At 47.5% G+C, this 22,930-nt stretch overlaps 1 protein-coding gene across 1 annotated transcript; it reads right to left on the reverse strand.

The window, feature by feature from the left end:
* Window positions 1–470: 470 nt before the first annotated feature.
* LOC136626551 (uncharacterized) lies at window positions 471–15,304 on the reverse strand. Its single transcript, XM_066601603.1, has 5 exons — window positions 15,121–15,304; window positions 12,236–12,316; window positions 8,316–8,432; window positions 8,094–8,225; window positions 471–634 (listed from the first exon to the last, which is right to left on the reverse strand). Exons 1-5 carry the CDS (start codon window positions 15,302–15,304, stop codon window positions 471–473), a joined length of 678 nt encoding a protein of 225 aa, XP_066457700.1.
* Window positions 15,305–22,930: the final 7,626 nt, after the last annotated feature.

Here is a 22,930-nt window from a genome sequence, read left to right on the forward strand (position 1 = left end):
TACAGCACGCTTGTCTAAAGGGGCCAAATAAACGTTTCGTGGCCCTTGGTAGTCTTCAATGATGCAAACAATACAACTATCAGAAACCTCAGAGTAAACTGTGGTACATAAACATCGCACATAGTGTCCATAGCAAGAAGAATAAGCGCAACGGCAGCATTACATAGCACTTTTATTAATGTACAAGTGTTGTACGTCCGACATACCACAAACGTTTCATTCAACATGAATAAACAGTATCGCACAGCGACCAACAAAAATTTTCTGTAACACACAGTCTAAAAACATATGTTTCTATTACCCGATTTGCCCTGGGATCCAGTGCAAATCCATAAGCTAAACATTAGCTTAGGCTCAGTACATCCACAATATTTAACACAACGATGCTACTTAACTAAGCAAACATTATTGCAGAACGTAGCAACAATAAAGGCAATAGTGAATGCAGAGTTTTGCATACAAAATGCATTTTACAGCCATGTCCCAACCGCTTCTTGCCGCCACTCCTCTATGTCATACAGCCGCTCAAATACAGTATTTATTAACCTCTGCTGCGTTAGTAACATTGCAGTGCATGACACTATGAGGCTCCGTAGTCGCTCTGCTCCTTCGGCATCAGCTTGAACAGTGTTGGCTGAAGAAGAAAGAGAAATTCAAGGATGAGTTGTTGATAAACTTTGTGAACGGCTACCTGTACATAAAATTAGATTACATTTCCATAGCCCGCGACTGTGTTAGCATACTGAATGGTACAGCACTGTTTTCGTAAATGTTACTGCCAAGTGGCAATGCTGCTTACTCTGTACTGGGCTGCAGCTTGGTGCAAAACATTACTGGACCGCAGAGCAGAGCGAATATACACTGAGGTTGCAGTGCCAATGCTGCAATGCGCAAGTCCATAGTGCATCCGTCCATTTGTAATACTCATTCAAGGCTAAGGACAGCCCTGTAAGGGGCTGTGCAGTAAAAAGCTGCAACTGAGACAAGACATCTAGAAATACAGTGTGCAGATATTTGGATTGCAAGGGTTACAAAAAGGCATTGGGCATGGTTATGCAAGTGGACCAAGTGTTAGTGAATTTTGGCCGAAGACAATTTTTATACAGCACTACCAAATGCTCCATGCTGCGCGTAATTTGTAATGCAGTGCATTGGGTGGACAAATTGTCGTGTTATTCTGAACTATACGTTTTTTTGCAAGTCGACACAGCCGCAACGTAGCATTGAAACAAGACGCAAAATCTTTAGTAAACTACAGGAACGCTGAGCTACAATCTGTGGCTTGCTCATTACATCTGCTTATTCTCCTCCCTTAAAATTTTGAAAATGTTCTTAAAGCTTTATTGCTGCACCACCAACACAAAATAACGTTATTGCTGCAGCTATTGCCAGACTCGCAGTAAGAAGTCAAGTTTATTGCATCATCCAGGATTGGCGTTCAGCGGCACAGGGTTTGCATGTGTTTGATCTTGCAGCAACATACTGTAGTGACAGTTATCAAGTGCATTTGTTTCTCTCTGAATAACATATGTCTACATTTTAGTCTTCAATATGATACGTTGTCGGATGTTTGCTGAGAAACAGAGAGCGTTGGAGTATAAAATGTATTTCGTGTCTAATGAACCCAAAAAAAAAAATAAAAAATCAAATCCACGTATTCCTTTTAAAAAATGTAGGTTTCATTCAAGCGTTGATGGGAAAAAGTAACACCCAACTATTTTACTGCTTATCACTCCGTTAATGTAGGAACCATGCTCTAGAGGTGCAAATGCAACAAAGGCACTGTGAGTGGGAGCGTGCAAATGGATGGAGCCAGTTATGAAATTTGTGGCTTCAATTTTGTTTAATGGTCGCTGTCCACATATTTACATGGAATGACATGGAGACTTCAGTGGTCTTGAGGAAAAGGGAAGGAACTCACTCGTCGCAAGCATTTGTACAGTTTCTGAAAGTGTCGTTAGTTAGACAATTGCCCTAAATGTAAGACCAACATTCCATTCTTTTAGGTAATAGTGAACAGAAAGTCACTTTTATTGCCATCCCGCATTGCATGAAAGAGGTATAGAACCCCTAAGGAGTGTGACCGGAAGCAGATGTGTTGTCCTTTTTTTTTTTTTTTTTTGGAGTTTGCAAACATAATGTAAATTACAAAGCACTCGCAAGGATGTCGTTTAGAGATGAGCGAGCACCAAAATGCTCGGGTGCTCGTTACTCGAGACGAATTTTCCGCGATGCTCGAGGGTTCGTTTTGAGTAACGAACCCCATTGAAGTCAATGGGCGACCCGAGCATTTTTGTATATCGCCGATGCTCGCTAAGGTTTTCATTTGTGAAAATCGTGGTAATTCAAGAATTGGATGGGAACGACACAGCAACGGATAGGGCAGGCGAGGGGCTACATGTTGGGCTGCATCTCAAGTTCACAGGTCCCACTATTAAGCCACAATAGCAGCAAGAGTGCCCCCCCCCAACAACTTTTACATCTGAAAAGCCCTCATTAGCAATGCATACCTTAGCTAAGCACCACACTACCTCCAACAAAGCACAATCACTGCCTGCATGACACTCCGCTGCCACTTCTCCTGGGTTACATGCTGCCAAATCCCTGCCCCCACGACCCAGTCTCCAGAGCGCACACCAAACTGTCCCTGCCCAGCCTTCAGCTGCCCTCATGCCACGCCACCCTCATGTCTATTTATAAGTGCGTCTGCCACAGGAAAAGCAGGCACACACTGCAGAGGGTTGGCACGGCTAGGCAGCGACCCTCTTTAAAAGTGGCCGGGCGATAGCCCACAATGCTGTACAGAAGCAATGAGAAATCCAATCCTGTGCCACCTCCATCTGGAGCTGCACACGTGGGCATAGCAATGGGGAACCTATGTGCCACACACTATTCATTCTGTTAAGGTGTCTGCATGCCCCAGTCAGACTGGGGTTCTTTAGAAGTGGACACATGCAGTTACAACTCCGTGTGGACCGACAGCATGGGTGGCTCCCTGGAACCCACTGGCGGTACATAAATATATCCCATTGCAGTGCCCAGCACAGCTGAGGTAATGTCAGCTTTAATGCAGGTGGGCTAAAAATTAATTTGATTACACTGTAGGCGAGGGCCCACAAAAATTGCTGTATCAACAGTACTAATGTACCTCTGAAAAATTGCCCATGCCCAACCAAGAGGGCAGGTGAAACCCATTAATCGCTTTGGTTAATGTGGCTTAATTTGTAACTAGGCCTGGAGACAGCCCAGTTAAAATAAAAATTGGTTCAGGTGAAAGTTTCAACGCTTTAATGAGCATTGAAACGTATAAAAATTGTTTAGAAAAATTATATGACTGAGCCTTGTGGGCCTAAGAAAAATTGCCCATTCGGCGTGATTATGTGAGGTTTCAGGAGGAGGAGCAGAAGGAGGAGGAGGAATATTATACACAGATAGATGAAGCGAAAAGGTCCCTGTTTTGGATGGTGATAGAGAACGATGCTTCCATCCGCGGGTGCAGCCTACGTATTGCTTAGGTATCGCTGCTGTCCGCTGGTGGAGAAGAGAAGTCTGGGGAAATCCAGGCTTTGTTCATCTTGATGAGTGTAAGCCTGTCAGCACTGTCGGTTGACAGGCGGGTACGCTTATCCGTGATGATTCCCCCAGCCACACTAAACACACTCTCTGATAAGACGCTAGCCGCAGGACAAGCAAGCACCTCCAGGGCATACAGCGCGAGTTCAGGCCACGAGTCCAGCTTTAACACCCAGTAGTTGTAGGAGGCAGAGGCGTCACCGAGGACGGTCCTGAATCGGCTACGTACTCCCTCACCATCCTTTTACAGTGCTCCCGCCAACTCAGCCTTGACTGGGGAGGTGTGACACAGTCTTGCTGGGGAGCCATAAAGCTGTCAAAGGCCTTAGAGAGTGTTGCCCTGCCTGTGCTGTACATGCTGCCTGATCTCTACGCCTCCCCTGCTACCTGGCCCTCGGAACTGCGCCTTCTGCCACTAGCGCTGTCGGATGGGAAGTTTACCATCAGTTTGTCCACCAGCGCCCTGTGGTATAGCATCATTCTCAAACCCCTTTCCTCTTCGGGAATGAGAGTGCAAAGGCTCTCCTTATACCGTGGATCGAGCAGTGTGTACACCCAGTAATCCATAGTGGCCAGAATGCGTGTAACGCGAGGGTCACGAGAAAGGCATCCTAACATGAAGTCAGCCATGTGTGCCAGGGTACCTGTACGCAACTTTCAGGACCCTCCTCCTCCTCCTCCTCCTCCTCCTCCTCCTCTGGCCATACACACTGAAAGGATGACAGGCAAGCTGCATCTGTACCCTCAGCAGTGGGCCAAGCTGTCTCTTCCCCCTCCTTCTCATGCTCCTCCCCCTCCTCCTCAACGCGCTGAGATATAGACATGAGGTTGCTCTGACTATCCAGCGACATACTGTCTTCCCCCGCCTCCGTTTCTGATTCCAAAGCGTCTGCCTTTATGCTTTGCAGGGAACTTCTCAAGAGGCATAGCAGAGGAATGGTGACGCTAATGATTGCAGCATCCCCGCTCACCATCTGGGTAGACTCCTCAAATTTTCCAAGGACCTGGCAGATGGCTGCCAACCAGGCCCACTCCTCTGTAAATAATTGAGGAGGCTGACTCCCACTGCGCCGCGCAAGTTGGAGTTGGTATTCCACTATAGCTCTACGCTGCTCATAGAGTCTGGCCAACATGTGGAGCGTAGAGTTCCACTGTGTGGGCACGTCGCACAGCAGTCGGTGCACTGGCAGATTAAACCGATGTTGCAGGGTCCGCAGGGTGGCAGCGTGCGTGTGGGATTTGCGGAAATGTGCGCAGAGCTGGCGCACCTTTCCGAGCAGGTATGACAAGTGGGGGTAGCTTTTCAGAAAGCGCTGAATCACCAAATTAAAGACATGGGCCAGGCATGGCACGTGCGTGAGGCTGCCAAGCTGCAGAGCCGCCACCAGGTTACGGCCGTTGTCACACACGACCATGCCCGGTTGGAGGCTCAGCGGCGCAAGCCAGCGGTCGGTCTGCTCTGTCAGACCCTGCAGCAGTTCGTGGGCCGTGTGACTCTTCTCTCCTAAGCTGAGTAGTCTCAGCACGGCCTGCTGACGCTTGTCCACCGCGGTGCTGCCACGCCGCGTGACACTGACTGCTGGCGACGTGCTGCTGCTGCTGACACATCTTGATTGCGAGACAGAGGTTGCGTAGGAGGAGGAGGAGGAGGGTTTAGTGGAGGAAGCATACACCCCCGCAGATACCACCACCGAGCTGGGGCACGCAATTCGGGGGGTGGGTAGGACGTGAGCGGTCCCAGGCTCTGACTCTGTCCCAGCCTCCACTAAATTCACCCAATGTGCCGTCAGGGAGATATAGTGGCCCTGCTCACCTGTGCTTGTCCACGTGTCTGTTGTTAAGTGGACCTTGGCAGTAACCGCGTTGGTGAGGGCGCGTACAATGTTGCGGGAGACGTGGTCGTGCAGGGCTGGGACGGCACATCGGGAAAAGTAGTGGCGACTGGGAACCGAGTAGTGCGGGGCCGCCGCCGCCATCATGCTTTTGAAAGCCTCCGTTTCCACAAGCCTATACGGCAGCATCTCTAGGCTGATCAATTTTGCAATGTGCACGTTTAACGCTTGAGCGTGCGGGTGCGTGGCGTCGTACTTGCGCTTGCGCTCAAACAGTGGCGCTAGCGACGTCTGGACGCTACGCTGAGAGACATTGCTGGATGGGGCCGAGGACAGCGGAGGTGAGGGTGTGGGTGCAGGCCAGGAGACGGTACTGCCTGTGTCCTCAAAAGGGGGGTTGGATCTCAGTGGCAGGTTGGGGCACAGGGGGAGAGGCAGTGGTGCAAACCGGAGGCGGTGAACGGACATCGTCCCACCTTGTGGGGTGCTTGGCCATCATATGCCTGCACATGCTGGTGGTGGTGCCTCCCCAGCTGATCTTGGCGCGACAAAGGTTGCACACCACTGTTCGTCGGTCGTCAGGCGTCTCTGTGAAAAACTGCCACACCGTAGAGCACCTTGACCTCTGCAGGGTGGCATGGCGCGAGGGGGCGCTTTGGGAAACAGTTGGTGGATTATTCGGTCTGGCCCTGCCTCTACCCTTGGCCACCACAGTGGCTCGGCCTGTGCCCACACCCTGACTTGGGCCTCCGCGTCCTCGCCTGCGTCCACGTCCTATAGGCCTACCCCTACCCCTCAGCATGGTGTATTAGCAGTAGTGCAGAAACAGAACGCTGTAATTAAATGTGCCGCTTATTGGCCTGTGGTTGGAGGCTGACTTCGTTTACGGAACCCCAGGAAATAATTTGGCGCAAGCCTGCTGTAACACTTAGCTGGCTGCGTATTTATTTGGAGAACTACTAACCCCAGCACACACGGACCCAGAACACTGAGCACAGTGACAGGCAGGCCAAATAGATTTTTTCCAAATATTTTTTTCAAAAGGACCACTGCGTATATTCAATCTATAATATATGTCTTCTGTCCCTGCCTACACAATTCTGTCCCTGGACTGTGTGACGGAACCGCAGTGTTGCACTCTTATTAACTGCAACAGACCGGTGATTTCAGAGCCAGGAAATAATTTGGCGCAAGCCTGCCGTAACACTTAGCTGGCTGCGTATTTATTTGGAGAACTACTACCCCCAGCACACACGGACCCAGAACACTGAGCACAGTGACAGGCAGGCCAAATTGATTTTTTCCAAATATTTTTTTCAAAAGGACCACTGCGTATATTCAATCTATAATATATGTCTTCTGTCCCTGCCTACACAATTCTGTCCCTGGACTGTGTGACGGAACCGCAGTGTTGCACTCTTATTAACTGCAACAGACCGGTGATTTCAGAGCCAGGAAATAATTTGGCGCAAGCCTGCCGTAACACTTAGCTGGCTGCGTATTTATTTGGAGAACTACTACCCCCAGCAGACACGGACCCAGAACACTGAGCACAGTGACAGGCAGGCCAAATTGATTTTTTCCAAATATTTTTTTCAAAAGGACCACTGCGTATATTCAATCTATAATATATGTCTTCTGTCCCTGCCTACACAATTCTGTCCCTGGACTGTGTGACGGAACCGCAGTGTTGCACTCTTATTAACTGCAACAGACCGGTGATTTCAGAGCCAGGAAATAATTTGGCGCAAGCCTGCTGTAACACTTAGCTGGCTGCGTATTTATTTGGAGAACTACTACCCCCAGCACACACGGACCCAGAACACTGATCACAGTGACAGGCAGGCCAAATATATTTTTTTTCAAGATTTTTTTCCAAAGGACCACTGCGTATATTCAATCTATAATATATGTCTTCTGGCCCTGCCTACACAATTCTCTCCCTGGAGTATTACTGCAGGGCGCAATGCTCTGCACGGCCGATATACCCCAAAAAAAAAATGTGCAACACTGCTAAAAGCAGCCTCCACACTTCTGCACACGGTTAGATGTGGCCCTAAGAAGGACCGTTGGGGTTCTTGAAGCCTACACTAACTCCTAACACTCTCCCTGCCTCCACACTTCTGTCCCTGGACTATTACTGCAGGGCGCAATGCTCTGCACGGCCGATATACCAAAAAAAAAAAATGTGCAACACTGCTAAAAGCAGCCTCCACACTACTGCACATGGTTAGATGTGGCCCTAAGAAGGACCGTTGGGGTTCTTGAAGCCTACACTAACTCCTAACACTCTCCCTACAGCAACTCCAACACGATACCACTGTCCCTCAGCTATCTCACAACGCATCTGAGGCGAGCCGCGGGAGGGGCCGATTTTTATACTCGGGTGACACCTGATCTCCCCAGCCACTCACTGCAGGGGGGTGGTATAGGGCTTGAACGTCGCAGGGGGAAGTTGTAATGCCTTCCCTGTCTTTCAATTGGCCAGAAAAGCGTGCTAACGTCTCAGAGAGGAAAGTGAAAGTAACCCGAACATCGCGTGGTACTCGTTACGAGTAACGAGCATCTCGAACACGCTAATACTCGAACGAGTATCAAGCTCAGACGAGTACGTTCGCTCATCTCTAATGTCGTTATATTGTTTTCTGAACACTACAATGCTTTCAATAAACACAGTGCTCTACTTACTGCTGCTGATTGGGCAATTAATTCCATCAGTGCTAGTTGTTTGGTGACGAGTGCCGTTGACCCTGCGGGGTGGTGCCGTGTCACTCTCAGTATTAAGTTTGATTTGTGGGAGTGGTTCTGTTGTTACAAAATCTGCAAACAAGCAATTGGTGAATGGACAACTAGCTCTACATAAACCCTTACTGTCTGTAATAGCATAAGTAATCAGAAATTAGTACTTACCGTCTGATGGCCAATTGCGATGTTGCCTATGGGCACGTTGTGTCTGCATGCTGCATTGCTGCTGCTGCGTTTGCCGCGCAGCCTTGCGCTTCGATTTGTTAGCTGCCGCACTGACCACTATAATGCAAATGACAGAGATGTTGGTGGCAATCAGGAAAACATTTGAATTACAGTCATATTTTGCAGTCTGGGTCAAGGTGAGTATTTAACAATTGTCTTTGTAACAAGGATACTCCACCAAAGAAAATGGATGTGTTTACAAGCCTTTTTCATTTGTGGGATAATCTGCCATCCCGAAAAGTAAATGTCGGCTTAGGTTGATTTGCCCTTTTTACAGGTGTAATGTTTGTAGCAGTAGCAGAAAGGGTTTTGTTGGGAATTGAGCTTGGTGGTCGTCTAAGATTGTGTTGTTTTTCATGCAAAAGTCATGTGATTTTGCCAAGTGTTAAGAGATAGTTGCAACATAAACGTTGCAAGTGGCAATTTAAGCTTCATTTTTGTAGTCCAATTATGTAATCGACATTAATCCTTAGACCGTCGTTGACTTAAAAAGCAAAGAGCTGTAGTTTTTTAAGTCAAAACTATTAACAGTTAGGGTGCGTTCACACGAGCGCATAAACGGCGTGTTTTTGCGCCCAATCGTATAAACGTGACCATCTGAGGCATTGGTTTCCAATGTATTCGTTCGCACGGGCGATTTTACGGCGAGTAAAACGGCAACCCGAAAAAAAAACAGAACATATGCGACCGAAATACGCGCCAACGCATATTCGATCGCCGAAAAGATAGTTTGCAAAGTAGGAACAAACGAAAATACGCTTTCTAGCTCTGGTCGTGATCGGCGAAAAACGTTCTTTCCGGCGATTATACGCTGCGCTCGTGCGAACGTAAATACGCCTACGCTTGTGTGAACGCACCCTTAGACTGTGTAACAATGCCACTATGTGTTAGGACAAAACTTGCCCACTTTATTGTAGCTAACGGGATAACGCATGTAAATTGCACTGAGTGCAAGTTACAATTAATGGTTACATAAAAATATATCCTTGGAACAATGCTTACGAATAAATGCAATAAATCTGAGGCAAAAACGGTACATTTTGCGAATAACAAGCATGTTGGAGTTACTGCAGTTTGCGAACACAGGCCGAGCCCTTTGCGTCCTTAGGGCGAATGTTCGTTAAACATTCACCTTAGAAAGGAGCACTTAGGAATTTGGCGCTGCGCAGGTAATCGGAAGCTAACGAAACGGAAGGTGCTATCTGTTGCGAGAACAGACGGCAACGGCTATAAAGGGCAATGAGAGAAATCTTACCTTTCTGACGCTTTTTAAGGTTCAGGCGAATCTCCTTTAAGGCGATGGGTGCTTTTAGTTTCATGTCACTCCATTTTTTTTGGATTTGTATCACACTACGTCGCGTTCCGTAGCGGCGCTCAAGGGTCCGGACTACCTCGGCTAGAATCTTTTTTTTGTGTAAATTGGGCTGCAGATAAGGACCTCTGTTACCGTCGTAGTCGCGGACATCCATAATCCGGACGAGTTGGCGAAGCTCGCGGTGGCCAAGGGGTGCGCTTCTGGGTGGCATGTTTTGCTTGTGAATAGCATCGGAAATGGGGGGCTCAGTCATTTCCGGTTGTTTGCCGCGCTCTCCTACTGACGCGGGGGCCCAAAAAAAGCCCGCCCTTTAGGCGGGGGCTAATGAGGGCACGTCCCTTTGGGCGGTTCCACGCGACAAAACTGGAAAATGGCTATTGTTTCTTAGTGGGCAAACGACTGCGCTGCGATGCCAGGAGTTTTCGCACGCTTCGCATCATTTTTGCACAACTACGTCTATTTGAAAGAATATAACGGCAACCTCTGTTAACGCCCCGAAGCTTAGCATTACTGCAAACAAGTGGGGAGCACTATTAAACAAACCCATGATAATGTTTTGTTATATTACGTTGTTATGTTTACTCACAAAGTATATTGCGCATTTAAATAAGCGCTCTTGCCTCGCGTATGTGCATACCGATGATGCTAAAGCTATTGCTGTTTCGAAAATATCGAGTATTTTTCAAATGTGAAGGGGCTACTTTTGTAATGGCTGGCTGCATCGCGTTTACGGCCTTTTCCCGAGGTGACAAAGATGAAGGGTCCAAAAAAAAAAGGAAAAAAACCCCACAAGGCCACGTTCCTTTTGACCGAACAATGTGGCTGCCGTTGAAAAAGGGGCCTGCAAAATATTCGTGCCGCACCTTCTATGCGATTCAGTTATCTAGCGATGACTTGACGTTGTTTTGACCTGTTTTGATGTAGTGCCCGGAAAAGCTGAGAGACGTTATGCAAACCATTGCTAGTCACCATTACTAGTTCGTAAAATTATGCTGACTCTGCATACGCACAGGTGGCTAAGCCACGTAAAAACAGGAAATACTTTTAATGTACCATGATTCTCTATTTATAGAAATGGTCCAATGGCAAAATGTTGGCACGCTTAAGTGCGACTTAAATTATCAAAATACCTTGTCGCATCGCTTATGCGCGTCTCGAACAGTGCCAATGCATTAGTGCCCAAGTTCAGCGAAATGTCATCCAACGGCGAAAGCGTGATGGGCGGTTTCGAAGTCGCCTGTCCTTGATGAAATGACGATTATACTTAGAAAGTGTTTGCAGGGCAGCGCATATTTGGTGTGTTAGCTACTACTACTGGCGTTTACTCTCGTTGGGGGTGTGACGCCTACCCGGAAGTGCGTGTCAACATCGCGCCAAAAACCCTCATTGGCGGGAAACCAGAGATTTGGCGCAAAAACACACCGCTGCTCGCTAGATTCTTGCAATATGGCTCGCCGCACCTCACCACTGGGCAAACGGGAGTTAATGACTTTCGTTCACATAATGGACCGTCGAGATTATGAAGGGGTTAAAGGGGCCATACCTGCGTCCAAATGCACATAAGCGTTCCATCCTGAGGGAGGTGACAAAGACACTGCAGCGTCGGTACGGCACTGTTCGGTCATACTCGCAGTTGCAGAAAAAATGGTCGGACCTGAAGGGGAAAGACCCGGCAGGACTCCGCGAAATACGTCGCAAAAACCGTCATCGGGAAACCGGTAAGTAATGGTGGTAAAGAGCAAAAGATATGTTAATGTTTGAATGTATTTGCTCTGCAGTAGTCGAAAAAAAATCGCACGAGCGAATATTCACAAGATACAAACGAACTTGGGGAAGGAATTCCTGTGGGAATGTCAAGCACAATTTGGGGTTTCTTATGTGTTTGGTTGGACGTTCACAAGTTTACTCTGGCATGTTGCAACTGTGTGTAGGCCTGCGCTATGGCGCGTGTATCACTGCAGGATAAAACGCAACAAATAGCTTCACTAAGTAAGATTCTCTGTGTTATGTGTGTGGCTAGTTCGGTATTCACAAGCATGGCTGTAAAGAATGCTGATGCGGTACGGTGCCAGCATTGGTCTTTTGTGTAGCTTTACCGCTGCTCATCGGCGGTGTGTAGTGCAGAGGTGTCAGCAATTTTTGTCACATCCACAAAGGCTTTCGCTTAACGCCTAGGGCCTGCATTTGATCCTTTTCCTATAACCACTCCTTTATCTGTATAGGCACCAAAGGTTAGATACGAACTACTAAATCAAGGGCTCATGTGACTCAAACAGACGACTGATGGGCCACATTGAGCTTGGGTGCACGAGTCGTTGAAACTATCACGCGGTCATTTTCTTATGAAAGTTATTTGTACAAAAATTTGGCACAACCGTTCATTAAATGCATTGCCATTGGGAAATGTAGGCATTATTAGGGTTCCTTAACTAGTAGTTTGGATTACAGTGTGATACCTGTGAAAAGGGAGTGAACAACGTGTTTAGAGGTGTATAAGCATTGTTTACAAATATTTGTTTTTACAACAACGATTGCAATTCCTTACCTCCAATTGCAATACTTCTTCGCAGCCAATTGCCACCTATTAGCCATCGTTGCATCATATTGTATCTGGCCAGTCTGCGTGCTGGAAATTAACATTAAACAATTATGTAACTCCACATTTGACTTGGCCGCCGTACAGCAACACTGTATAGACACGTAGTCATTGAAAGGTACAGAACGGTGTACACTGCATAGAGTTAACTTAAAGGGGTTGTCCCGAGGCAGCAAGTGGGTCTATACACTTCTGTATGGCCATAATAATGCACTTTGTAATATACATTGTGCATTAATTATGAGCCATACAGAAGTTATAAAAAGTTTTATACTTACCTGCTCCGTTGCTGGCGTCCTCGTCTCCATGGTGCCGACTAATTTTTGGCCTCCGATGGCCAAATTAGCCGCGCTTGCGCAGTCCGGGTCTTCTGCAGTCTTCTATGGAGCCGCTCGTGCCAGAGAGCGGCTCCGTGTAGCTCCGCCCCGTCACGTGCCGATTCCAGCCAATCAGGAGGCTGGAATCGGCAGTGGACCGCACAGAAGAGCTGCGGTCCACGGAGCAAGAGGTTCCCGGCGGCCATCTTCACAGGTAAGTATAGAAGTCACCGGAGCGCGGGGATCAAGGTAAGCGCTCCGGTAAGCTGTCTGTACGTCCCTGCATCGGGGTTGTCTCGCGCCGAACGGGGGGGGGGTTGAAAAAAAAAAAAACCCGTTTCGGCGCGGGACAACCCCTTTAATAAAGGGTAGCGTGTGTTTTCTACATCCGTTCTGGCCAATGGGAATAGTTTTTGTCTTATACGGATTTTCGGCAGTGAAATACATGTGATCTTATACATTTACAACTACCTATGTCAGTAATTAGCGCTCTTAAAGACTGCAGTTCAATGACACAGCTGCCTTGTATGTCTCCTCTACAGCTACATATGTTAATAGCCACTTTACATTTTCAAGCAGGTCGTGCTGAGAGGCGTATGGAGAACGCCGAGGGAATGCAGTTAAGCATGCAAATAGGTATGTATTCTCCTGCATTGAAAAGGTATTGCATTTTTATAGATGCATAATAGACGAACACACAAATATGGAATTGCAACAGTGTTGGTGCTTACTTTGCTGTAGAAATGTGGCAAATATGTTGCTTGTTATTTAAGCTGATTGCTATACAGTTCAATGTAGCTGATTGGCCGCAGGTCCAGTAACTGAAGCATGCCTTATTCCACGTACTGTTGTACCAACACTCAAGATGTAATTGCTCTGTTGGTTTAAAGTGAAAATATGTTTAAGACACAACAAAATTAATTGTGCGGAGCTCCCAATGTCAAAAACAGTTACGAAGCACAAAGAAGTAATGACCATAGGCTAAAGACATAGTAAGAAGGGTAACACAGCAATGAGGTCACAAATTTGGAAACAACAGTGGTCTAAATGGAAGATTTTGAAAAGCTAGGTACTATTGATGCATAACAAGAGTTAGAGTGTGACACATACACCACTATGTAGAAAATGTATACAGCTATGTGAGTTTCTGCGTTGTGTCAGTTACACAGGCAGCATTACTGATTATATAGAAGAAAAATGTAACAGTGGTTAAGGCAGGTTTATGGGAGTGCAGAAAGCGTAGGAGAGCAGTAATTGATAACTGTTGATTCTTATTCAGCGTTGTAATGGCAGCAAGTCTGTGCAGAGTTACAGGGAGAATACAATTGCAAGCTGAAAGCGGCTGCACATAGCGTAAAAGTTACAGTCCTGTCCTTGTGAGATGTGAACCGAACCTTTTAAACTTGAGTGAATAGCTTACAACTGCTATTGGCTGTTCTCCTCGAAATCTATGTTATATTATCATTGTCAGAAAAAATTGGAAGGACATACCGCAAGGTGTTTTACTTTGTTATGCTTTTCCATAATAGTTGTAAAGCTTAGTATTGCTTTCTAACAAATTGAAAAACGAGAATGTTTGTTTGCCTTTTTTTATCGAGGTATTAGTCACATGATATGCATTACAGTTTGTTGCCGTGCATCGCGTATAGCATGTGAAGTACAAGGACAACTGAAAGGCATATAATGCTTAAGCTCGCAACCCACTTCACGGGTCCTTGACGCTTGCGAGTCCCTAGCCTTTTAGTTAAAAAATAGAAATTAATGCAAATTTGTCTAAACGTATTCCAATGACCGCCTTAAAAAATAAAAAATGTTGTTAGGATAGCCGTGCTTAACTGCCTCCCTGCACATGATCCATCTGCCAGGGAAGGTGTCCATGCGTACTCATAAAAAAATTTGCAAAGGTGTCTCGCACTCGCACAGCAGTTGGCGCAGGCCTTGCATACTGAATCAGGTTCAAGTTTGCATTTGTAACATCAAACTGACCATCAACAGCATTCCATGCAACATTACTACGCCTACATAAGTTATGCAAAACCACGGCAGCTTTAATTACAGCACACACGTGCGCAGGTGTCAGTTGAATTGCTGTGTGCAGCACCCTCCAGCGGTTACACAGCAACCCGAAAGCGCACTCCACAAAGCGCCTTGCACGTGTAAGCCGATAATTAAAAACCTGCTTCCTGGTGTCGATGTTCCTGCGAGCAAAGGGCCGCATTACATTGTTTGACAAGCCAAAGCCGAGATCAGCCACAAAAACAAAAGGAATGGCTGGCTCTGTCATACCAGGAAGCGCACGTGGTTCTGGCAGGGCAAGCTAGCCAGCCGAAAGCCTCCTACTCATTCGTGAAGTGCTAAAAATGCGTGCATCAGCACTACTTCCATATGCTCCAATATCAACTATGCGGAAGCAATAGTTGCTATCGGCTACGGCAAGAAGGACCACTGAAAAAAATTGCCTATAGTTAAAATATCTGGAGCCAGAGTGGGGAGGCTTTCGAACACGTATATGTTTACCGTCCAATGCCCCCAGACAATTTGGAAAGTTGGCCCTCTCCCATAAGGCACTCGCAACGTCTTGCCAATCTTGCTGCGATGGAGGGGCCATTACTATTGGAGCAAGATGCTCCCATATAAGAGTGCAAGTTTCAGCAACAATTGTGGAAATAGTGGAGCGTCCACGATGAAACTCAAATTTCATGCCTGCATATGAATGCCCCGTTGCCAGAAACCTATAAAACATAAACCAAGTGCATGACGTTACAATCCGTGGACTAGAATTGGCTACACATTTTATTAATTAGTAAACGATTGGCAAAGAAAAGATGAGGTGCTTGATATGGATAAACAATAGTGCTTTTTGTTTGTGTGAATTCGCAAAACTTAACAACCTGCAGTTTGTGCCTGAAAAATATTGTCATTTACAGGCGTTGCATAACGATATGATAGCGTTGGGCCCTATGACATTTTTAGTGCACTGACAGTGGTTCCTTGCCATTCTAATTCATGAATGGAAGATTGTGCTGTGATAACACACGTTGCTGCATTACGGTTGTTAAGATTTCCATTAATTCTTACTTAACGTACTATGTGTAAAGCATGAAATTTGCTGCTGAACTGATGTTGCAAGCGAACACAAGTACGATTAATATTGTGGTTCATGTTAAGTATGCTGTAACATCTTTGCAATGGTAGTATAATGAACGCGGTGCGCTTTTACCAGCATGTCAATCCGGGTTCCAAAGGAGTTAATAGTTCGCATAGCACATTCCCAAGAAAACAGCATCGCCATTTAACAACGTAATGGCCACCTTAGAATGCAACTTTCTGCACATTTCGCTGTAAAATATGCAAATACTATTTTGTAGTTGCCTTTTCAACTACTGCCGTTACCACAAGTGAAGGTAATGTAGAATTCAAACACATTAGCATTGCAGAATAAAAGAGATAACGTACTGCGTTTCCAATGTAAGGCCAAAAGGCAGCAGACACTGCAATATATATCTGTCATAAGTTTTTTGGATCAAATCAGAACATAAGCAGTACAATTACCGCTGCATTACCACACATTTGTAGCTTAGCAAGTATAGTATTAAACATTTTGAAGTAAATCACACACTTGTCTGACTTCTTTAACAAACAAAGGGGGAAGAAAAAAAAAAAAAATTATATTCAGAGGCTACATACCGCAACGTTATCAATAGACGTTCTTCTGGTGAGACACAGTCACGCATAAACAGTATTTTGCCGCCCAAGAGCTTGACGCATATCCTGCAGCAGCAAGTCAAACTGAAAAATGGATAGCCTGCAAAAGAGCTCAAACTGCTCTGGGTAGCGGCGTAACCCTCCATACATCATAGGGGAAAAACCGTGACTCTGGGCAGACAGCATTATCGGGTGCACCCAAAAGCGCCGCTGTCTTGCTCTCCTCCGCCGAACGTTTGGCGCTGCATCCTGCGCCAACCCACGCTCCAGTACCGGGACACTCAGGTGCCTTCTTCGCCTCCTGCAAAAGCGACGATGCACTAACCATGCCACTGCAGCATCGTGCCTACTGATGGGGAACATATCTAGAGTAGTGCTAGAATATAGACCCTCTTAAAGCTGTGTATCTTGCTGAAAAAATCTAAAAGTGTGCAGTGATGAACTCACTAAATACAGGTGAGAAGACAAGGGGCTGGGCCAGAACATTAAGCGATAATGCATCGCAGCTTGCAACACTACATTAGTTTCCGACGTATTTTCGTTAACGCTGCGACGCTCGTGTGTACGGGCGACACAATGGCAAACGTTCGCCGGGAAATACGACCGACATATCGCATTTACGTCGCACACGCTTCGGCGCGTAAATGCCGACGCTCGTGTGAACGCACCCTCAGACACAGTATACTTAAAGGACAGTACAGTTATGTCAGCCACGCACACTCACACTCAGCTTTTATAGCTCTTATGTGTAGCACTTCTGTTCCTCCTCTCTTTATTTGCCCTCACAATGTTCCTGGGCAGAGAATAGAGTTCAGTGAATTATATGAAAATGTGGAGGTCCATAAGAGATAAGGTATACTTACAAAGCCTGGTGAATGAGTTTCTATTTCTATCCAAAGTCTGGAAAGGTCAACAGCCCACCAACTCTTCACTTGATTTAGAATTGCAGCTTAGTAATAAAACAGTTTATTTGGGCACCCAAAACCTCCCCAAGAAGCAGGCAGGAACAAAACATCTGCCGAAACTCTGACTCTTTTATGCTTACAGATAAAATCCATTGCAAGGTTCCTAAAATATTAAAGCATTTTTGTAAGAAGCAAAACATCCTAACAGTGAATATACAGCCCATCAATGAAATTTGAATCATTGAGTTACTAAGGATATTCTTTTGTAGAGTACTGAGAATAGTATTAAAGTTGGTGACTTCAATAACTAATCTAAGGGATAGATAAGAATAATTTCCAGATATAGAATAGCACCACTGTGGTGGCCCGGAACAACCGGGACCCTCCATAATGAATGAATGCATTTGTCTCATGCTTTGTATTGTCAGCGTCTTTCATGTTGCATGAATATGATGTGTATTGCACTTCTGCAGCACTAAATGAGTTAACTGTCTGGTATGTGAGAATGTCTGGGAAATGTATCTTGTTGTTTGTCATGTGATCGTGCGTTATGTACGTAAATGCAAGGTGTTTGCAAGGCTGGGTCTTCTGTTCTGGACTCGGCAGCAGATGGAGTGAGCGATGTTGCCAAAGACCCACACGGACACCTTCAGTCCGTAGGCAGAGGGCCCACTCCTTGGACGCTGCACTGTCGGATGATCTAAAGGAAAATACTTGTTATATCCAAGTTTGAACCTCTAGAGTTACTCACATATTAAAGATCAATGATTAAGAAGTGTTGATTTTATAGTATTGCAGCATCCGAGGAGCGGGCCCACAGCCAAGGCGATAACGGGGAAGATTGCGGCCTTGTCACAGGGCTCTACCATCCCCTCCCCTGGGGGTAGCATGGGACCCGTCCAAGTTACTGCTGGGAGAGTTTCACTGGGTTTACCCCAATGTCATTTTGTCACTTGTGACGCCACTGTTCCTCCTGTGCGGTGAATCCAGACATTGTCAATAAAGAGTCCACACATAGGAATAACATTTTCAGAGCAGAAGCGGGAATGGTCAGTTATGCTTGTTTAGTTGAAATAACAGTTAACAGTCCAAACTCTCTTTGGGGAAGTGCTCACACTGGTCTGTAAAGAAAGATCAAGTGGCTAACTCACTAACACTGGCAACTCCTCCCATGGACGGTCTTCTGTACTATCAGCTGTTCCTTCTCTCCAACTTTTGAGAACCAGCATGCAGGAATCATCCTGATCGTGATGCCATAGGCTTCACCCTGCAGCATCTGAGAAGCGGGCTTACAGCCAAGGAGATAGTGAGGTAGATTGCAGCCTTGTCACAGGGCTCTACCATCTCCTCTCCTAGGGGTAGCACAGGACCCTCCAAGCTTCACGGGGTAACCCAAGTGATGGTTTACCTTAATGTCCTTTTGTCACTCGTGATGCCACCATTCCGTCCTCTTCGGTGAATCCAGACATTGTCAATAAAGAGTCCACTCACAGGGATAACATTTTCAGAGCAGAACAGGGAATGGTCAATTAAGCTTGTTTACGGGGGGCGGAGCCTGACCTCCGAGCTTAATGGCTGCCTGAGCCTTGAGCTCCGTCTGTGAGGCGCCCTTCTAAGGCTCATACAGCGGCAATCTGCAGCGGACATGCAGAGAAAGGCAAAGGAGAGGAACAGCGAGCAGCTGAGTACACCCCGGTCTTATAAAAATCAAACGGGTATGCAGAAGTACCTTAAGGACCGCGGCACCCGCTCCCCGCACCCAGCGGTCAAGATGGCGCCAGCCCACGATGCTACAACAGCTCACAGTAAGGAGGGGGAGGGAGAGCTCACCTCCGATGAGGAGGACAGTGAAGCAATCTCTAAGGGCTTCATGAAACAGCTCATCACAAACGCCCTGCGCCCTGTTATGACTGAGCTGGCCGATATTAAAGAGGACAATAAACACATGGGGAGGAGAGTGGAGGAGTTAGAGGGGTCCTCAGCTAACATCACCTCTCATGCACTGGCTATTGCACAAGCCCTCAAAGATCAGCATGAGCAAATTAATAGAGTCCTGATTTCCCAAAAAGATCTGGAAAACCGCAACAGACGGTCTAATGTCAGGATAAAGGGGATCCCTAAAACCTTTGCCGCATAGTCCCTCTTTAAGGTTGGAGCAGAGATCTTCAGTCTGTTGCTAGGAGAAGAAGCTTCAGCTCCTATTAATATAGAGCGTATTCACAGAGCGCTCAGACCCCCCCCCCCACCTCAGCTGCTGACCCCCCAAGGGACATTATTTGTAAGCTCTTGAGCTTTCAAGATGCGCTTGGTATACTTAAAGGGGTTGTCTCGCGAAATCAAGTGGGGTTATACACTTCTGTATGGCCATATTAATGCACTTTGTAATATACATCGTGCATTAAATATGAGCCATACAGAAGTTATTCACTTACCTGCTCCTTTGCTAGCGTCCTCGTCTCCATGGTTCCGTCTAAATTCGCTGGCAGCTTGCTTTTTTAGACGCGCTTGCGCAGTCCGGTCTTCTCCTTTCAGCACGAGCCGCTTCAGTGTGCTCCCCGCTACAGCTCTTCTGCGCATGCGCAGACGAGCTGTCACTGCTCGGGAGCGCGCTGGAGCAGCCATTCTGTACCATCCTCTGTTAGAGGAAGGTGCAGAGCCGCTCAGCTGTCCCGAGAAGCCGCCCAGCTGTCCCGCCGTCCTGCCGCCCAGGTAAGTGATGGGCCGGGGGGGGGCTGCCTCTGTGCCAGGGGGGGGGGGGGGGGCTGTGATGGGGGGGCTGTCGCTGTGATGGGGGGGCTGTCGCTGTGCCGGGGGGGCTGCCGCTGTGATGGGGGGGCTGTCGCTGTGCCGGGGGGGCTGCCGCTGTGATGGGGGGGCTGCCGCTGTGATGGGGGGGCTGCCGCTGTGATGGGGGGGCTGTCGCTGTGCCGGGGGGGGCTGCCGCTGTGATGGGAGGGCTGTCGCTGTGCCGGGGGGGGGGGCTGCCGCTGTGATGGGGGGGCTGCCGCTGTGATGGGGGGGCTGTCGCTGTGCCGGGGGGGCTGCCGCTGTGATGGGGGGGCTGCCGCTGTGATGGGGGGGCTGTCGCTGTGATGGGGGGGCTGTCGCTGTGATGGGGGGCTGTCGCTGTGATGGGGGGGCTGCCGCTGTGATGGGGGGGCTGTCGCTGTGATGGGGGGGCTGTCGCTGTGCCGGGGGGTCTGTCGCTGTGATGGGGGGGCTGTCGCTGTGCCGGGGCGGGGGCTGCGCCGGTTACCTGCTGCCTGGCGGTGGGTGACTGTGTGCCGTGGTCGGCCGCGTTCAATCCAGGGGTCTGGCCGGCGGCTGCGGGGCGTCTGGTTGTCAGGGAGACACAGCTGGTAGCGTCTCGGGAGCACGCACGTCGGGCTACAGCAGGCGATGGGAAAAGAGCCGGCGGCCATCTTGGGAAAATTTTTATAAGTTGCTGAAACGATGGAACTGTAAGTACAAACCAGCTAGAAAAGTCATTTACAGGGGGGCTTAGTAATGTATGCTTAATTAGGGGGACTGGGCAAAAAAAAAATTCACTGCTTCCTCGAGACAACCCCTTTAAAGCGGCCAGATCTCGCAGGGACCTGAGGTACAATGACCACCCTATACAGATCTTCCAGGATCTAGCTCCCTCCACCCTATACAAGCGTCGTCTCCTCCACCCCCTCCTGGAGGCGCTCCAGGCCAGAGATATTAGGTACTCTTGGTTATTCCCATTTGGCCTGGGGATATCAGTGAATGGTCGCAGGCTTACTATCCACTCCCCGGAGGACCTCGAGAATGCCTGGACCCTTCTTGATATGGAGCCGATCGAATTGCCATGCTGGCTCCCCCTACCGGAGTTCCCCAAACTCCCGAATCTGCCATCATCAGAAGCCTGGCAACAGGCGGGAAATCCGAAATCCCCAAGGGGGAAGAGGAAGAAGGCAAAGGAGGCTAATAACCACCCAAACACTTAATGCAAGAGACTGGGTCTCATGTGATCTTTTCTCGTTCCACTTCGGTTATGGTGCTACCCCCCGGGGAAAAAGGGCGTTCAAGTATCTCGTTCAAATGATCTATATGTGATGCCTCCCCTGAGTGGCACAATTCATATGCGCAGCTTCGAGCTCAAGCTGCTAAAAGTTTAGGCTGTGTTTGTTAACTAAATTGTGTTCCACGTTATCTCTATTGCATATCTGTTTAATAATATTCCTATATTTAGTAGGCTCTTCGCCAGTGGAGAGCCGCTCTGTAATGTTCCTCTCTGTTTTTCTCTCAGTGTCCCACCTTTGTTTGGGCGAGGGAGGGCGCCTTGCAGCACAGGCTGTACTAAGTTGACTGGCCTACTTGATTAATAGACCAGGCAACCTGCCCTATCCCTTCGTTATTTGATTACCTGCTCTAGCATTTTTTTTCAAACTCCTTTCAGAAATATAGTGCAATTGTTTGTCCTCCCCCATCCTTCACTGTTCTCCTCCCCTAACTTTCCTTTTGTTTCCTCCTCAACCTCCATTCCTAACTCATCGCGCCAACAGAGGTGGTCAATTGATTCGAGGTTCCCTTCGAAATCGCGATCTAATATTTAACAATTGTATTCTCTCTCCAGACACCCTAAGTGACATAACCGCAACCTTCATTTCACCAACATGACTGAGTCTCTTCGGATTACTACTTTCAATGTAAAAGGCACCACATCTCGCTGCTTCTGAGGAGGTATGGTACAAAAATAGCTTTCTTACAGGAGACCCATTTCAGGGGAAACAGGTGCATATCCCTTCCCGGCAAGCAATTCCCGCAGGGATATTATAGCTCTCATCCGTCGTCGGCGTCCAAGGGAGTCTCGATTTTAATTCACAGGTCCATCATTTTTTCCTGCGAGGCCCAGTATTCGGACGAGGAGGGAAGGGTTTTATATCTGAGAGGGACTTTGCAGGGCAACAAGGTGACACTAGCGAACGTATATGCCCCCAATAAGGGGCAGGTGCCATGGCTGATAAAACAGCTCAAAATACTAAAACAGTTTGCCACTGGACTGATCCTTATGGGAGGAGATTCAAATCTTACTCTCTGCCCCCTTCTGGATTCCTCGACGGGAAAATCACAAATACCACAGTCTGGATTAAAGAGACTGAGCAGAGAACTGTCTGACATGGGTCTGGTGGACGCCTGACGATACGCAAACCCGTCCGTAAAAGACTTTACATATTTCTCTACAGTTCACTCCTCCTTCCAACATCTAGACTGCGTATTTATTTTCGCATCCTTCTTAGAGTCAGTAGAGAGCACCGCTATAGACCCGATCACAATATCTGATCATGCCCCTCTTCATACTAATATAAAACTGGCTACCGCCTCTCCACGTGAGTGGCAGTGGAAACTGAACCCATCACTTTTTGACAATGAAAAAGATAGGTTACAACTAAAAACAGCCATTAAGGAATATTTCCTACTCAACAAAAACAACGAGACGCCCATGCCAATAATCTGGGAAGCCCATAAGGCGTTTGCAAGAGGTCTACTGATTGCCCTGGGTTCAAGGGTTAAGCGGGGCCAACAGAAGGAGATCGACGAGATGCTTAAACAAATCGCCAGACTAGAGCAAGCAACGAAGCATTCCCAGAGTAAGTCCTCACTAGACAAACTAACTTCCCTTAGAAAAGAGCTAAAACTTTATTTGGAGAGCAGATATAATAAAAAACACTTATACCTCAAACATACGGTCT

Source organism: Eleutherodactylus coqui, chromosome 4 (genome assembly GCF_035609145.1).
Source record: "Eleutherodactylus coqui strain aEleCoq1 chromosome 4, aEleCoq1.hap1, whole genome shotgun sequence".
Classification (NCBI taxonomy): Eukaryota; Metazoa; Chordata; class Amphibia; order Anura; family Eleutherodactylidae; genus Eleutherodactylus; species Eleutherodactylus coqui.